Source organism: Phaethon lepturus, unplaced genomic scaffold (genome assembly GCF_000687285.1).
Source record: "Phaethon lepturus isolate BGI_N335 unplaced genomic scaffold, ASM68728v1 scaffold14954, whole genome shotgun sequence".
In the NCBI taxonomy this organism is placed as follows: Eukaryota; Metazoa; Chordata; class Aves; order Phaethontiformes; family Phaethontidae; genus Phaethon; species Phaethon lepturus.
The window spans coordinates 1-16,735 of NW_010532745.1; the positions used below are offsets into that span (position 1 = coordinate 1).

The following is a 16,735-nucleotide window of genomic DNA, read 5'->3' on the forward strand; positions in this document are numbered from 1 at the left end:
TATATAAATATAATTATATATTTGTTCATAGAAATTGAAATGCTTTGCATTTGATATGCTCCCTTGTTTATAGATGCTGCAGATTTGTAGAAACTAAAAGAAGAAACCCAAGACATGAAAGTGGCATGCATGCAGCCTTGTTATCAATCAAAGTCCAGCCACAGACCGCGTTGCAAGTCTGCCTGCTGCTTTTCAGGATCCATTTGTGAAAGTCTCCTTGTCCTCTCTTAGTATTCAAGCCAGTCAGTTCTGCCCCCCAGATCCAAACATCAGCCTTAATACAAATACAAACAAGTCCCAGTCACCACTTTGCTGCCACCTGCAGTTCTGCACTGTTGCCTGCCTTCCTCCTTCTCATCAGTGGCCTGCAGGTCAAGGGAGGTTTATTCTGCCCCTCTACTCTGCTCTGGTGAGACTCCACCTTGAGTCCTGCGTCCAGCTCTGGAGTCCTTAGCACAGGAAGGACATGGCTCTGTTGGAGCAGGTGCAAAGAAGGGCCACAAAAATGATGGGAGGGATGGAACACCTCTCCTATGAGGACAGGCTGAGAGAGTTGGGGTTCGTCAGCCTGGAGAAGAGAAGGCTCCGCGGAGACCTTTTTGCGGCCTTCCAGTACTTAAAGGGGGCTTCTAAGAAAGGTGGAGCCAGACTTTTTAGCAGGGCCTGTTGCGATAGGACAAGGGGTAATGGTTTTAAACTAAAAGAGAGCAGATTTAGACTAGACATAAGGAAGACATTTTTGACCATGAGGGTGGTGAAACACTGGCACAGGTTGCCCAGAGAGGTAGATGCCCCATCCCTGGAAACATTCCAGGTCAGATTGTATGGGGCTCTGAGCAACCTGATCTAGTTCACGATGTCCCTGCTCATTACAGGGGGTTTGGACTAGATGACTTTTAAAGGTCTCTTCCAACCCAAACTATTCTATGATTCTACAATCCTGATGAAAAAGTGCTATTGTCATCTGACTTGTGGGGCCTGGTTTGGAAAGAGTGCGAGGAGGTGACAAAGCTGGAGGAATATATGTGAATCATGTTTGGAAACAAGCATAGTTTAAGACGATCTGATTTCATACTGAGTGTGATTTTCCAGTGTGGTGGGAGGATTAAAATTCGCAAAGCTATTCACATGTTAAATAATGTGGCACATAAAATCAGATGGTAAAGAGTAAGTTTTCTTACTTCCTATGCCGTCTTTATGTCATTCTGTAACTTGCAGTTATTCTGTCCTGATCTCATGCTCTGTAAAATGAACATGTTAATTAATTGTCTGACAATGTTATATGTAAGAGCTTTATTGATTATGGTTCTGCTTAATGTGACGAGATTCCTGTGGTTTAGGAAGGAAGGGACAAAGGAATATCTTGTTATGTGGAGGCAGAATGAGTATGCATCTGCTTTCCCTTTTGTCTCATCCTGTATGGTAGGCATTGTACCTGTTGATCCTGCATGGAACAATTTAGGAATTACGTTTTTTATCTTCTAGGGTTCGAAAGATCTTGAACTTGCGAGTATTTGAAGATGAAAGTGGGAAGCACTGGTCCAAAAGTGTGATGGATAAACAGTATGAAGTGTTGTGTGTGAGCCAATTTACTCTGCAGTGCATCCTGAAAGGAAACAAGCCCGACTACCACATGGCAATGCCCACAGAGCAGGCGGAGTGTTTTTATAACAACTTCCTAGAGCAGCTAAGAAAAGCTTACAAACCAGAGCTTATTAAAGGTAAGGGCAAAAGGTTGGTAAGGCCCCTGATGTGACCACTAGAGCTGGTTTGTATGTGCTCTTTCCTGATTGTTACTTTCTTTATTCTGTAGTTTTCTGTCTGTGTTGCAAAGAAGCTGTCTTTGCACAGCAGTAGATGAGGGAATGTTATGGTATTTTCACTAGCAGCCCAGCAGGGTGATCATTCCAGTCGTCCTCTAGCCAAGCCATTTCCTGATGTTCCTTCTGGAATAGTTTGACATGTAGATGTTCTCACATTGTTATTGGCTCTACAACATGAGCAATGACTCTGACAATGTAACCCAGAGAGGCTGCAGACATGAGAACAAGCTGTGGGGTCAGGCTCTCTCAAAGGCTGGATGTTTTGTGCTGTGTAGCTAGATTAACCCAGGAGGAGCATTTTCTCTGCGGCATACGTGGTTAGTTAGGCTTGAAGGCATCGCCAGTGTGTGATGGACAGCGTAGCTCTATCTGTCACTTTAGTTTTGCATTCTGTTAAATGGTAATTACGACAGTGGGAGGTGTAATGTGCTACTTGAGAACAGCATTTGATTTAGATTATCTTTTCTCAACTCAGGTATGCAACAGTGTTCTCTTTACCAGAAAATACCTGGCTTCCCTTTGTATTTGTGCTCTGTCCACCCTTAACCTTTTCTGCTTGCTTCTCTGTTTGCTTTCTGGCCATTTTCATGTTTAGACTTCAATTTTTGATACACTTGCCCAGAAGAAAAGCATCTAGAAAAGACTATGTTTTAAATGGGGGCTATTAATAGATAATGGTCAGCCTTACTCTTATATTGTGCAAAAAAAGGAGAAGGCGGCAGAAAACTTGTAGCTGGCAAAAGATTTAGAGGCTAATCTCCATATTGACTGTAGATGAAGGTAGTTATCCCACTGCTTTCCAGGGAGGCGCAGTGAAATGCACACATAAAATGTCCACCTTGTGTCAGCTTTCCAGTAGCTTGATATGTTCTTCCAGTTGACATTTGTTGATGATAAGGAATGCATTTATGATACTCCGTCCCTGCATCCCATTTGGTCTGTAACACAGAAAGCCTCTGTTCTAATAAGTTTGGAGTACGTGCTTTTTGAATCTTTATCTTTGTTGAGTTATGACTAAGATGGGACCCATTCCTGTGCCTCTGAAACTGGTAACAGAACTTCCTGGGAAGTCAATGGGAATAAAATTTGCTCTGGTAACATTTGATCAAGTTGGACCTTTATGTCCTGGTAAACTAAAAGCAAGTATGGACTTTCTTTAATTTAAATGAGGTGTGGAAAAATTGATATCTCTCTGTGTAGCTACATCTTTATCCTTGGGCTTTGGAAAATGCTCTGTTTCTGAAATAGAGTTTCTATTTGGACAGCAGCTTTTTGAACTTCTCTTTTCAGTGAATAATTGTTATCCACCAGAAATGAATAGCCACTGTTGTTAAGTGCCCATATTTTGGTACTTGTTTGCCAGTGCTTCCTGCAGAAAGAGCTTTTCACTTCTGCATTTTTTTCTTCATGCTGAAAACATAGATTTAGAGACCCAAAAGTTACTGCCTGTGCTATTGTGTCAGCTAACAAATGCATTTGAAACTGCTGGCAGCACTGGAACCACCTGTTAATTTATAATTTTGCTTTCTTTTTAGGCTGTGCCAGTCTACTTTGTGCTGTATCCAAGTCTGTTTATGATCTACGTTTCTGTTGTGCCAATTGCTTTGCCAGTGTTTTGTTTGTTTGTTTGCTTGTTTTTTCTATTTGTATTTCTGCGTGCAAAGTTTCTGAAACTTGGTGGTTTCATGGACAGCGGGCTAAGTCCTGTGGTTGCATCAGCAGTGTTTACAATTTCTCTGACCTGAGGTGGATTCGAACACACAGCCTTTACATACTGGTAGGCTGTATGTGAGCAGGACTGCTTGAGTGTAAGTATAACTTTGTGAAATTGTAATACCTGGGCTGTGATTTAGTGTGGTGTGCAAACATACTGAATTCTGCCCTGAAAAAATCCTGAGGAAATCAGAACCTGACTTACTGGAGGGAGCTGTCCTACGTGTTAAAGGGTGATGGGAGGACCCTGGGAAGGAGCACTGATGAATGAGCTGCTGGGCTATTAAAATAGGCTTAGTGTATCAGCATGAGGCTCTACCTTCTATCTTCCAAATCTGTATTCATGTATTTCCCTTACACATACACATACGCACACACACAATTGTAGTTATTGGGAGATTAGAGTTTGATTCTCTGGATTCCTGTAGGTGCGCTTCCCTTTGATCTTACAAATTGCGTAATGCATTTTAGAAGAATAATTTAATAATTTAAAGTGGAATTTCAGTAGCTGAGTCAAAAACAGATCAATAAATGTCTTGCCATATTGCCTAAGAGCCTTGTGTTTTCTAGCCCCTATATTTTTTCAATAGACTAATTTGGCTTTTGGAAGTTGAACTACTACATACATGTACCACTATTGTAGGTGCTGGGCAGGCAGCTCCTCCATCTGGTATCTGGTCTATCTGGAGCTTGCTGGCTAGGAGCTCAGAATAGTAAGTGTTCCCCAAAGAGAAGTGCAAACCATTCTTTCATACCCAGAGCAAGGGGACGTTTGACAAACAAAATCTTGGAAAAGGCTCTGAGCCATGGCTCCTAGTTTAGCACAGATGGCTTAAGACTGCTGATGGACACCCATAGCTAGGAAAGAGAAGGTTGCATCAGAAGTCCTCGTTTGTCTTGCTTCAGTGCTTTTTTGTTGTGAAATTGATTCTTAAACACCTCTTCTTTCAAGACTGAAATTCTTCACTCCACTCTGAGGAGCTGAGCTGGTGAATGCAGCTCTGAGTACTCTGTTGTGCAAGCTAATATCCAAAAACTAGGCCTACCAAGGTCTCTCCCTGTGTGTCAGGGCCTTCACGCTCTGTCTTGAATGTGGATTTAGCCTTCTGAGGCTGTAAGGTTTAACATGGCCGAATGTGAAATATCTCACTCCCTTAATAGCAATATCTGAGTAAGTATGAGGGGACTGTTCCACAAGGAGGAGTTTAATTCAGATTAAAGTTTGGTGCAAGTTGAAAACAGAATTATTCTCTCTGAATAATTCCCTTCGTGAGCATTGTCACCTTGGAACAAGTGCTCTTATCTGGAGCAGGAGTACTTGCATGAAGTTAATTAGGAATAACTTTGCAAGTAGACAAGCTTAGAAGTAACTTCTGAATAAAACCAGTGTGAAGTTTCTAGGTCATGAGACTTGGGATATGTCAAAAAAATATTCTGTAAGTAAATTATATCTCATTTTCAGGCCTTTACATTGCAGATGTGGCTTGTCTGTCTCACCTCAGATAAAGACCTTCTTTGCCTCTGAGAAAGGCGTGTGTGCCAGATTATAAGGGAAAAGGAATTTGAAGAGATGGGTGTCCAGCAGAATAAACTTGTCACTTTAATTATACTTGTAGGATCCTATTTTATTGCAGAGGATGTTGCAAGAAGGTGATTTGATCAGTCAAGAAGTCTGAAAGTGGGGAAGGGTACTTACTACGTTGAAGAACATTGTGGTATAAAAAGCAGGAAAAGAAACAGTGTTTAAGGGTAAGTTGCTAGTGTCTCCCATGGACAGTGCAACGTCATGTGATAAATTCACCCAAAGTTGCTGGGATAACAAGCAACATCCAAGAAAGGTGGATTCTTCTCCTTTCCTTCTGACTGAAAAATGAAAATCCATCAAGACAGACTCTTGGGACAGAGAGTTGGAAGAGTTGATATCTTCACTTTCTTTGCAGTCTTTTGTGCAGAAGAGGGATTTGTCTGCATCAGAGTTTGAGAAGTTGCATTCAAGGGCAGAGCAACCAGCTCCTTGGCAGTCTGTCTGCCTGTATGCTGCAGAGCTGATATGTTCTACTGCTGTGCTCTTAGGTGAATGCAAAATGCAGTGGTACTACAGATGTCAGTCTGTTTTAGGGGAGTCAGGCTTGTGTCTCAACTTACCGCTTCAGGAAACCATAACACACAAATGAAAAATGCCTTCTCTGAAAGGTTATACTAATTGCCATATACTGACACTACAGTAGACACTGGAACAAGGGAAGGAAAACAGGAGCATGTTTTTGATGCAGGCAGCCAACATTGAGGGAGATTCTGCTGAAGAAGCATCTCTTCCTAAGGAGGAATTAGGCATTGATTTATGAAGAAATTGTGAAACTAGGTTTTAGCTTTTCCTTATTCTTTCAGGTAAGACCAGACCCTGAAGCTGCAGAGAAAAAAGCTGTTACAGTGAGGCCACTTCTTGAAAAGAGCTATGAGGACCAATGGACCACTGGAACCCTTTGGTTTTGTTGTATAAGGGAGCTGCCAGCACAAAGATCAAGAAGCGTCCCATGAGGAAAACACATCCTGTGAAGGGATCATCGTCCCTGAAACTACAGGACACATCAATTTGTGATAAGGGGGGGTGGCAGCTGCTTCTGACATTGGCTTTCCAGTACTTTTGAAAGCTTGTAGATGAGGGTATGTGGTGGTCCACAAGACATTTTGGATTAAGACCAATAGTGGGATTTTGGAACGTGTGAAGAAATTCTCCATCAGTTCACTTTTTAAATCCTCTGAGAGAATGAGGTTGCTGAGACTGAAACCTTCACTGCCTTTCATACTGTGATGGTTGCAGTGAGTAGATGTACTGCAGATGGTACCAGTGAGACCCTTCCTGTCTTTGAGAGGAAGGTCTGGAAAAGAGAGGCTGTAGAGGAGGGCAGCATTAGCAGACATTTCTGTTTTAAATAGTTTCCTTTAGCTCTGAGTCTTAAACTTTCTGAGCTGTGATTCACATTGACCTGGGGTGACCTTGGGTCAAAAGACTGAAAATTTAAGTATGAGAAGAATGAAAAGGAGGTGTTATAGAAAGATGACCCTTGACAGTAGTGCTGATGCCGAAACAAAATAGAAAGTGCTTGACACATGGGAGTGCCTTGAGTGTTCTGGTAAAGATGGAGGCTTATTTGACCACTTTACCGGCCTTTTGAAAAAAAGGAACCTGTGAAGTTTACTTTTTTTTGTCCATACAGGTGTGGGAAGTGCAAAAGGCAGTCCTTTTCTGTGAGTAAAATACAGCAGAGGGGTGATATGATATGTAGAGAGCTATTTGAAAAGTTGTGCTCCCACTAATAAAGTTTAAGATGGTATTTTTTGTTTATTATTCTGTTGATGCATTAGTTTTGACTGGTTTATGTGATCAGCATATGGGTACATCTCTTTCCATATACACTGTAAATATAACAACAAAACTTCTAGGAGCAGCAGCTCAAGTAGGGTCTGCTTGATCTTCCTAAAGAAGCAATGTAACCACTTTCTAAGCATGTCAGTAGATCCTTCCCTCATTGTCTGCATGAAGGTGTAGAATCTTGTTTTATTGTGATTGTCAGATGCAGAAACTGCCTGTTTCTTTGCAGGAACCAGTTCTGTGAGATTCCTGCACTGTAGTCAGTATTTGTTCTCTAAGAGACTCTTACACATTATGGTAGCTAGACTTAAGGTGTGCAGATAAAGCTAACCAAAAGCAAGCATTGTTTAAGATTTTACTTCTCAGATGAGAGTCATTTGTAGGCATCTCTGAAAATGTGTGGCTGCGTGATTCACCAATGAAACCATAAGCTACAGGTTTAAGGAAAAAATACCTGGGTTTTCTCTGCAGGTTCTCATCTATCATGGGTGGCAAAGGGGTTGAAAACTGTGTGGGAAAATTATAATCACTGTTTTTTTGATTGCTCTGACATCTTTTCTCAGTAGGACCCTTTACATGTTCCAGGCTCCTGCAAATTTATAAAATGAAACAAGTCTTTTAAATTTTTTTACTTGCTTTGTAATACTTTCATCTAAAAAATATTCTGTTGTTTTCTGTAATTACTTAGTAACTCTCTTCTTTTTTTCTGCTGCACTGTTAGCTAGCATTCAGAACACACTGATCCTTTCCTGGAATACTGACAGTTTCATGGTATCTCTATTTACCTGATTTACCCAATCAAGTCAGCTACACCTTTTTAAAGCAGTAACTGTTGATGTGCCAATAACTTTTGATGTGCCATTCTTTGATGGCAGCCTCAGTTGTCTCCTCCCTCCAGAGCGTACTGACCCTACAGTGGAGTTGTCAGATGGGAAGATGTTTTCGCTCCTGCTGTAGTAATTCTTGTTAGGTTGTGTGATGCAAAGCCGGACTGCAGACTCACAAAGGAGCACAGAGGCAGGCAGAGGAACCCAAATTCCGGACTCAGAGGATTGCAAACCCTGTCCCTGCCCTTCACAGGGCTGTCCTGGGGGACCCTCAGTCCTGTGGTCCTGGTGTGATGCCCATCCTGGGGAGTCAACGGGAGTGGCTCTCCAGAGTACCTTTTGGACTGAGGGGAGTCACTGCCTAGAGATACAGAACACATGGAGGAGTAGAGCATTTCAAGGTCACACAAGACTTAATGGGATGTTTAGGTGAGGAAGCAAAGGCAGGGAAAAGGGTGGATCTAGGTGATTTTAGGAGGAACAAGCATGGGAAAATAAAGGGATATGAGTGTAAAAAGGGCCAGCTACATGTAAGCAATGACTGGTCAGTATGCTTGTGGCCATGCCCTGCACCTGATCAGCACAGTCTGAGTCTTTAGTCTTCTAACTAAAGTCCATTTCTAACCTTTTCCCTGAGTGAGGGACCCACTGTTTTGTGTGCATGTGTGTGAATGGGCGGTCTACACGCAGCAACTGGAGTGGGACCACGGGTCCGAGAGCCATGTCTGCAAGTGAGGGTGAGTGAGCAAATACACAGCAGGATGAGCTGGCGAGGAGCTGTGGTGGCGAGAGCTGAGTCTGGGTGTGTGTCTCTGAGGGTGAGACCACAGAAGGAACTGGCTCCTCGAGGGACTAGAGGAGTCCTGGCCAGCTTCTGGAGAGACGGGGGTCTCTACTGACGAGACCCAGGTGTGCATGTCTCTAAGGGTAAGATGGGTGGGGGGAGCCAACAAACTGCCAGAGAGCTGGGGGAGATGCGTGTACATGTGTGTGGGACGCTCTGCACCAGTAGCTGGAGCAGGGCTGCAGGTCTCAGGGACTTGTATCCCCAGGTGCCAGCATCTGGGGAGGCCAAGATCTACGGGTAGCTACTGGGCAGACTGAGTGTCTAAGCCCAACTGCTGGAGGGGTCTGCATTATATATATGTACATATTTCCCACTGATGAACCTTCATCCTGATCAGCCAGTGAGGGGTTCAAGGTGAGGCCCTAAGTGCTATTTGTGTTCATGTGAGTGCTGAGTGTGTCTGTGTTTGTATCTGTGCAGCTGGCTCTGTGTGTATATATATATGTGTGTGTGTAGCATACATGTGTGTGTGCGCGTGTGCCTACTGGGAGTGCATGCTCAGCCTTGCTACTGTTTGGCCCCGGGGGTGTGCGGCTGTGGCAGCCATGCCTTTGTCAGGTTTCTAGATTCAACACCCATAACATTTCTCAGCTCATGTGAAACATTGAAGAAGGTTGATTTGATCAAAAGAGCTTGTTGTAGAGACAGCGAGCTGGGACACTGGGCATGAGTTCTCTTCTTCCACCTCCTCTGTGGGGCAGAAAAAGTCTGAGGAGTGCAGCTGGTAAAATTGTGCAGCTTTTTGTTCAGTAAATCACATTCCTTTTCACAGAAATACTTCCTTGAATCATGCTCTTCCTCCTTCCCGTTGGCATTTCTGTTGTTGTGACTCTTCAGAGATCAGTTCAGGAACCTTTTGTTTGGCTGCTGGACCATTGCCGTCAGACTCTTGTGCAGTGCTATAGTTTTTGACTTTGCCACAGCTTGTATCTCTAGCTTACGGGGTGGCTGTGGCATCCAGCCTTTGGAAAAGCATTTGGGCAGTAGATATATTGTGATATGGCCCATATGTGTTGGACAGGGCTGAACATGCCTGTTCTTTTTCCTTTTAAGCAAATACCAGACTTCTGTCTGGCTTACAGGATGTGATGGGGAAAGACTGAAAAATCTTCCGGAGCTATTTGACCCCAGTAACACATTTGTGAAGAATCAGGGCAGTTTGTGTTGACCTGTGTTCAGTGAGGGACATCTCATATTTCCCTGGAAAGCTGCTGTGTAACCATACAAAGTCTCATGTAAATATTCCCACTGGGTGATTGCTCCAGTGAAGTTTGAGCCAAGGGCTTTCAGCATGTTCTTGCTCACTGTCCAAGGTGGTACTGGAAACGGTTTTGGTTGTGTTGCTGAGCAGGCTCCAGGCCTGCCTTCCCAGTAAGTGAGACTGTTCCAGTTTGCTGCAGTACACTTTTTTCTCTTCCATGCATTTGTATTGATATGGTAGTGTCTGTTCTTGTTGCTGTCCCTCCCTTCTAGGAAGGTCTAGAAAGGCTACTCAGGTGTGTGGGTCAGGAGAAGAGAATATGTGGGAGTGAGCAGTCAAGTAGGCTCAGCCAGGGGTGGGGTGAGTTTCAGGAGTAGAAAGCTGGACTAGAAAAAATGGAGCAAGGAAGTTTGCACAAAGAAAAATGAGATGTGAGGAGAAGACAGCATACAAAGGGATGGCTTTTGTAGACTATACAGGATAAAAATGTCATGGGTCTGTTGTGATGGAAACTTCTCAAATACTTACCAAAATGTGGTCTGTGCCTCAGTTGGTGTGCTAATAAATGCCACTGATGACAAATGACATAGACATTTCTGATTTCAGAAGTGTATTGCTGTGAAGTAGGCAGCGTTGAGGGAGTAGACACTGTCTTTTTTTCCACCCTTTTTGCCAAAGTCTTGTCAAAGAATGGCCTAGATTGCAAACAGGAATGAAGAAATTGCTGCAGCAGATTGGGACTGAGCTGCACACCAATATCCCTTGCTCTGGAGTATTCAGTGTCAAATGCTTCAAAGTAGTCTTCAGGTCTTTTTATCTTTTGCTTGTATATAAGATTTCTTCAAAACGTCAGCTAGTTAGCTGGACTGGATCCCTAGGCTTAGCTGTTACATCCTTTAAAATTTCATCTGCCTGTGAGAACTATCCTGCTTATCCTGAACAGTGAACACTTTGATTATTTGTAGACTTGGTTTGTTTTGTGGGCATTTCTGTACTTAGGTGCCTATTTATTGTCTCTGAATGTCAGACCACATAGCTGGGTGCACAGAGACTGTTTTTTCTTAGTAGCTTTCTGCAGTTTGTTAGTTGGCTGTCCTTTTATGTATTTTTTTTCTTTTTAGTAGCACGTTTGGTAAAGGTTTTGGTATGTGTTATCCTTGCAAGAGCTCTCAGCACTTCTTGTCTCTTGCCTTTTCAGATGGTAAGTTTGGTGCCTACATGCAGGTACACATCCAGAACGATGGTCCTGTAACAATAGAATTGGAGTCCCCGGCTGCCACTGTTGACCCTAAACAGGTAAGTGAGCCAGAAGGTCTGTCTGGAAAGGATGGGTAGGGTGTGCCACCTCTGCAGATTTGTAGCATTCCTGTTATGAAGCAGTATAGCTTTCCGTAGACATGAGGACCTTGTGCTTCCTGTGCAGCCTCTGAAGAGTTAAATAATTCCATTGTTTTCTTCAGTTCCCTGGCCTGTTGATAGCTGCCTGCTGTCCTGGTAAAGGTCGTGCGTGTGTAATGCAAACCAGCCTTTTTGCAATTTATTCTTGCTCATCATTAAAGCTGCTTTTTAATCATGACTCCTTTACAATGTTTTTAATGTGTCTGGACCGCCCCTTTTTTTTTAGTGAAGTTTCTTGACATTTAGGAGCTTTTGCATGTGGGTGGCTGGATGGAACTTAAGAGCTGCCTCTCTCAGAAACAAGAGAACAGTAAGTTTAAGTACTGAATTTAAGTCTGGTGTGGAGGGGCGAGTTAGGTCTGCTGAGGAACAGCACAAGCTATGCTGAAAACCATATGCAGTCATGAGGTTTTCTCATCCTCTAAACACAACGGTGACCAACTTTTCCAGACTGAAAGAGGAGGAGGGATTGTTATTACCAGCTGTGCTTCAGTGAGGCCACACCAACCCTACTTGTATAACACTTCACTTAACCTTGTTAAAATTTTATTGCAGTTTATAAGAAGGGCATGAGGGAAGAACCAAGAAACTACAAACCTGTTAGTCTGACCTCAGTATCTGGAAAAATTATGGAGAAGATTATACTGGGTGCCATTGAAAGGCATTTAAGCAACAAATACAATCATCAGGCACAGACAACAGTCATGGGTTCATGAAGGGAAGGTCCTGTCTAACTGATTTGATATCCTTCTATGATAAAGTCACCCACCTAGTGGATAAAGGGGAGGCGGTGGATGTAGTTTTTCTGGATTTTAGTAAAGCTTTTGATATGTCCCTCGCAGCATACTTCTGGACAAGTTTTCCTACTGTGGGATGAGCAAGTTCACGGTGCACTGGGTGAAGAACTGGCTGAAGGCCAGGGCTCAAAGGGTTGTAGTGAATCTGTCTGGGAACCGGCCACCAGTGGTGTTCCTAAGGGCTCAATTCTAGGGCCAGTTCTGTTCAATATATTTATCAGTGATCTAGATGCAGGAGTTGAATGCACTGTTAGTAAGTTTGCTGATGGTACTAAACTGGGAGGTGCTGTTGACTCTCAAGGGACAAGAGGCCTTGAGGGATCTGGATAGATTGGAGTATTGGGCAATGATTAATGGGATGAAATTTAACAAGAACAAATGCTGGATTCTGCACCTGGGATGAACTAATGCTGGGCACAAGTATAAATTGGGAGCGGAGTGGCGGAAGAGCAGCCCTGCAGAAAGGGATGTGGGGGTGCTGGTTGACAGCAGGCTCAGCAGAAGTCAGCAGTGTGCCCTGGCAGCCAAGGGGGCAAACTTCATCCTGGGTGCATCAAACACTGCATAACCAGCCGGTCAAGAGAGGTGATTCTCCTGCTGTATTCAGCGTTGGTGCAGCCTCACCCTGAATACTATGTGCAGTTCTGGGCCCTACAATTTAAAAAGAATGCGAAGGTCCTTGAATGCGTCCAGTGGAGGGCAACAAAGCTGGTGGAAGGGCTTGGTCCTATGAGGAGCGGCTAAGGACTTCAAGTTTGTCTGGTTTGGAGAACAGGAGGCTGAGGGGCAACCTCATTGCTCTCAACAGCTTCCTGAGGAGGGGAAGCAGAGAGAGAGGTGCTGAGCTCTCCTCCCTGGTACCCAGTGACAGGATGTGGGGGAATGGTTCAAAGCTGCATCAGGAGAGGTTCAGACTTGACACAAGGAAACATATCTTTACTGACAAGGTGGTCAGTAAAGACCGTTGGAACCGGCTTCCTAGAGAGGTGGTCGGTGCCCCAAGCCTGTCAATGTTTAAGAGGCATTTGGACAATGCCCTTAACAACATGCTTTAACTTTTGGTCAGCCCTGAAGTGGTCAGGCAGTTGGACTAGACGATTGTTGTAGGTCCCTTCCACCTGGAACTTTTTTCCCTTTCCCTTTCCCTTTCCCCTTCCCCTTCCCCTTCCCCTTCCCTTCCCTTTCGCAGTTTGTCCCTTGTGCAGTGATCTTAGGAAATTACCTGACCAGTTGATGAGCAAGATAAAATTACTTTGCTGATTGAGTCTGTCCTTGAGTCGCCATTTAACCATCATTCTTCTGAATTAAAAAACAGACATTCAGGTTTTTCAGTCAGCCATGTATGTTTATACCTGTTCTTTTAAAGCCAGCTTATAGGTTCTGTGATAACTGCAATGAAATTGGTGGCTGTAATTGGTGGGAATTAAGCATCTCCTGGGAATTTTGCATATCTCAAAATATCATACTAAAGGCATTTGGAGCCTACTGGGAAAAGAGCATGGGAAAGCCTAAAGAAGCATCTCTCGGTGCCTTAAATGGCTAAGGTATCTTGGTTTGGAGTTGGTTTCATTTTACCTCCAAATTCTGTTCTGTATCCTTTTGTGATGTTTTAGCCCCTGAAAGAACTAGATCTGGTCCTGGTCTGTCTTTCTGTAACCTCACAGCTTTAGCACAAAGAATTCTCAGCTCAATCCATGCATAATTAGCAGCAGCAGCAGTAGCATTTGGAGTGAGGAATGATTGTGGATGTAAGCACTCACATCCCGACTTGGAGGAATTGAGCTGCTGCCTGATTGGCCTCTGAAATAGAGTCTGCAGAAAGCTGGATGGCAGAGAACTGGAGTGCTTTGAATGTCTCCTTTGAACTGTTCATCAACCCTCAAGAGAGCTATGGCCCACTGTTTTCAGGTGCCATGTTTATGGTATAGGCTTGTTAAGGCTGAGGTTTAATTGTGGTACTTGTGGCAGTATTGACCCTCTGCTTTTGCCACTCCAGCTCTTTGTGAAACAGGAAAAGACTTGTTCCCTTCATGCCACTGAGCAATGTTTACTGCACAAATTCTCTATGCTCTTGCATGGCTGTGTGTCAGGTGCAGGTGGCCATATCCTTTGTATAGCAGCATTTATTGTAGCTTGCAGTTGAGGGCATCGGTGGCAGGATGGATGGCAGCATTGCGTCAGCACTCTGATGACTGATGACAGCACTCCATCTATGAGATGGAGCCCTGTGGTGTCTTGGTCTCTAGGGCAAAACTGGTGACCAGTCTTTTTTTGCTCAAGCAGTCTAGTGGGACTCATTGGTGTAAGGGTAGGTGGATCACTGAAGGATGGCACGGTGCAGTTTCTGACTGAAGTGAACACTGAGAGAGCTTTTACACCTGTTGTCCTGTGTGTGGGTGTAAAATAGTCCCAAGAATAATCACCAGGGTGTGCTGGATTTTGCAAGTTTCCAGCTCTTTCTTGGGGAATATTGGCTTGTTTAAGGGTTTTGCCCTCACAGTTACCTGCTTTTCCCATCTGGCAACACCTTCCTGGTGCCATTTACATGGGCTGAAGACTGGAAAGGGTGTTGGTTTTCAAACTTTGTCTGGCATGAATTCCCTGTTTAATGATCCTGTTTCAGTCTTGCCTGCTGATTGCCTTCCTTTACTCCTAAACCTTATTCTTCATGAGCAAAGATGAAGCTTCTTTTGCAGGACATGCTTAGAGCACTGTCATTTATCCTAAGGTAAGGTTTCACCAAGTATCTTCTTACTGAGTCTGTGCCTGGACCCTATGAAAAGGAGGACAGAGTCCTTCTATGGGCTGAGTGGGTTCTGAACAGTCCTTATATGAGAATAAGAGTAATGTAAATTTGCTTACCTTCCTCCTGCAATGTGTTGTCCACACACATTTCATTAGCCACCCTCAGTTCCAGCTTGTAAGTCCTGATGTGGGGGATTCTCCGAAATGGATGAGCTCTTACAGTGGCACAGACACTGATAAAGCAGTCCAGCCGTGTGCACTTTGGATGCACAAAGAATTTAATCTATGCCATGTTTCAAAGAACCCCATTTACTTGAAAGTTGGCAGCTCTTTCAACTGTTGCTGGATATCTTTTCCGGCTCATATCAGGACCTTAGCACACACTGTTGGAAGCACTGCTGTTTCTGACACTCTTAAGGGTCCTTTCCTGATATTATTTGACATGTGTGCCATCATCTTTCACCCATCATACAAGATGTGGGATGAGTAAGAACCAATTTAAATGTGTCATTCTCTTCTTTCTTCCCTGCCTGTTGCATTTTTTTTTGCCGTCATACAGTCTGTTGATTTGCTTGTAGCATGGGAACTAAGGCTTAGAGATGGTGTGTTTTTTATCTTTTTGCTTTCTGCTTTAGCAAGAAGAGATAAATAAACCATCCTGCAGTGTTTAATGTGATGTTAACAGAAAGAGATTAGACAAGTAATTGCTGATGAATAGCTCTTTTATGTCATTGGATGTGACAGTGAAATACCTTTTTTTTGAGTGATCGTCTGTGGTTGTAATTGGTAATTGATCTTTATAATTCCTTAGCAATGTTATTAGTAAAAATACATTTGGGCTAATTAATCCAAATGTATTTTTATATTCCTTGTGCTAGAAAGGTATAAATAAATAAATAACTTACAGAATTAATAAAAATTAATAAAAAAAGTATGTCCTCCTCATACAATAAATATATGTGTGTGTATGTGTATATATTTTTTAAAAGAAGTGTGTGTATATATATAAAAGAGAATATCCCAGCTGTTTGTGAAGCCCTAGCAGGCAGGGGAAGCTACTACAGTTCAATTTATTGTGAACTGTTCAGTTCTATTGTCATCTGATTTAATAGCAAGCAAATGAATTGAAAGTATGAAGTAAATCAGAGTATTCTTAGACCAGCAGTACTTGGTGATTGCTGGGCCTTTTCTGAAGACTTGTGATTATTTTGGAATTGGGACATGTGAACGTAATAATAGAAAAAGAAAAAATAGCTTGCATTTAATTGAGCTCTTAAAGCACCTCTTTGGTAAGCCTGATGTACAAGACATTTTGCTTGAAAGGCAACATAAAGCCACAGATTAAAAACTGGATAAGAAATGTGAAAACAAAAAGGCATAAAATGGGAGAAGGTCAATATATGCATGCAGTGATTCTGTTCTGAGTTCAATAATAGTGACTACATTTCCTACATAGTTTTTGAGAGTGAGGGTAGGTCAAGTATTTCTCTTCACTCTTGGCTATGATGCGGAAAACAAAAGGATTTTTCCTAGTTTTCTAGTACAAATCACAAGCATTGTCATTTCCAGCCTTAACTGGGGAAGCAATTTTGGATGATCTCTTCTGAACTTACATGCATCCATTTGGTTAATTACAGAGGTCAGCGCTAAGCGTGTAGCAAACTTCTGTGCTCTCATGATGAAGTTTATTGTGATAATTGCTGAGATTGTTAGCTATGCCCAGAATGCTTTGTATATTTATATCTTGTTTTGGGGAAGGTTAGGAAGATGTACTTTGTATTTTTTTATAGGAATTTGTAGCTAGTAGAAGTAGCCAGACAGAAATGGAGCAGGAAAAGGCTTTAAAGGGAGGTGACATGGTCACAACTCAAAAAAAGCTCCTTGAACTTAAAAGCATTATGAATAATTGTGGAATTCATATTGGAAATATTCTGTGCATTTTTATTTCTTCTGCTGGGGGAAGTGGCGTAGTAATTTCAGTATTTAATGCATATATTCTAATTAGATGCTG

At 42.9% G+C, this 16,735-nt stretch overlaps 1 protein-coding gene across 1 annotated transcript in view; it reads left to right on the plus strand.

Moving 5' to 3' along the window:
- Positions 1-1,485: 1,485 nt before the first annotated feature.
- The window catches only part of DTD1 (D-tyrosyl-tRNA deacylase 1), a gene marked incomplete at its 5' end in the record, with an annotated part of 24,374 nt that continues 9,124 nt past the window's right edge, over positions 1,486-16,735 (plus strand). The window contains 2 exons of the mRNA XM_010284944.1: positions 1,486-1,721; positions 10,983-11,080. Coding sequence (XP_010283246.1) covers positions 1,486-1,721; positions 10,983-11,080 — 334 coding nt within the window. The remainder of the gene's footprint in view (positions 1,722-10,982; positions 11,081-16,735) is intronic.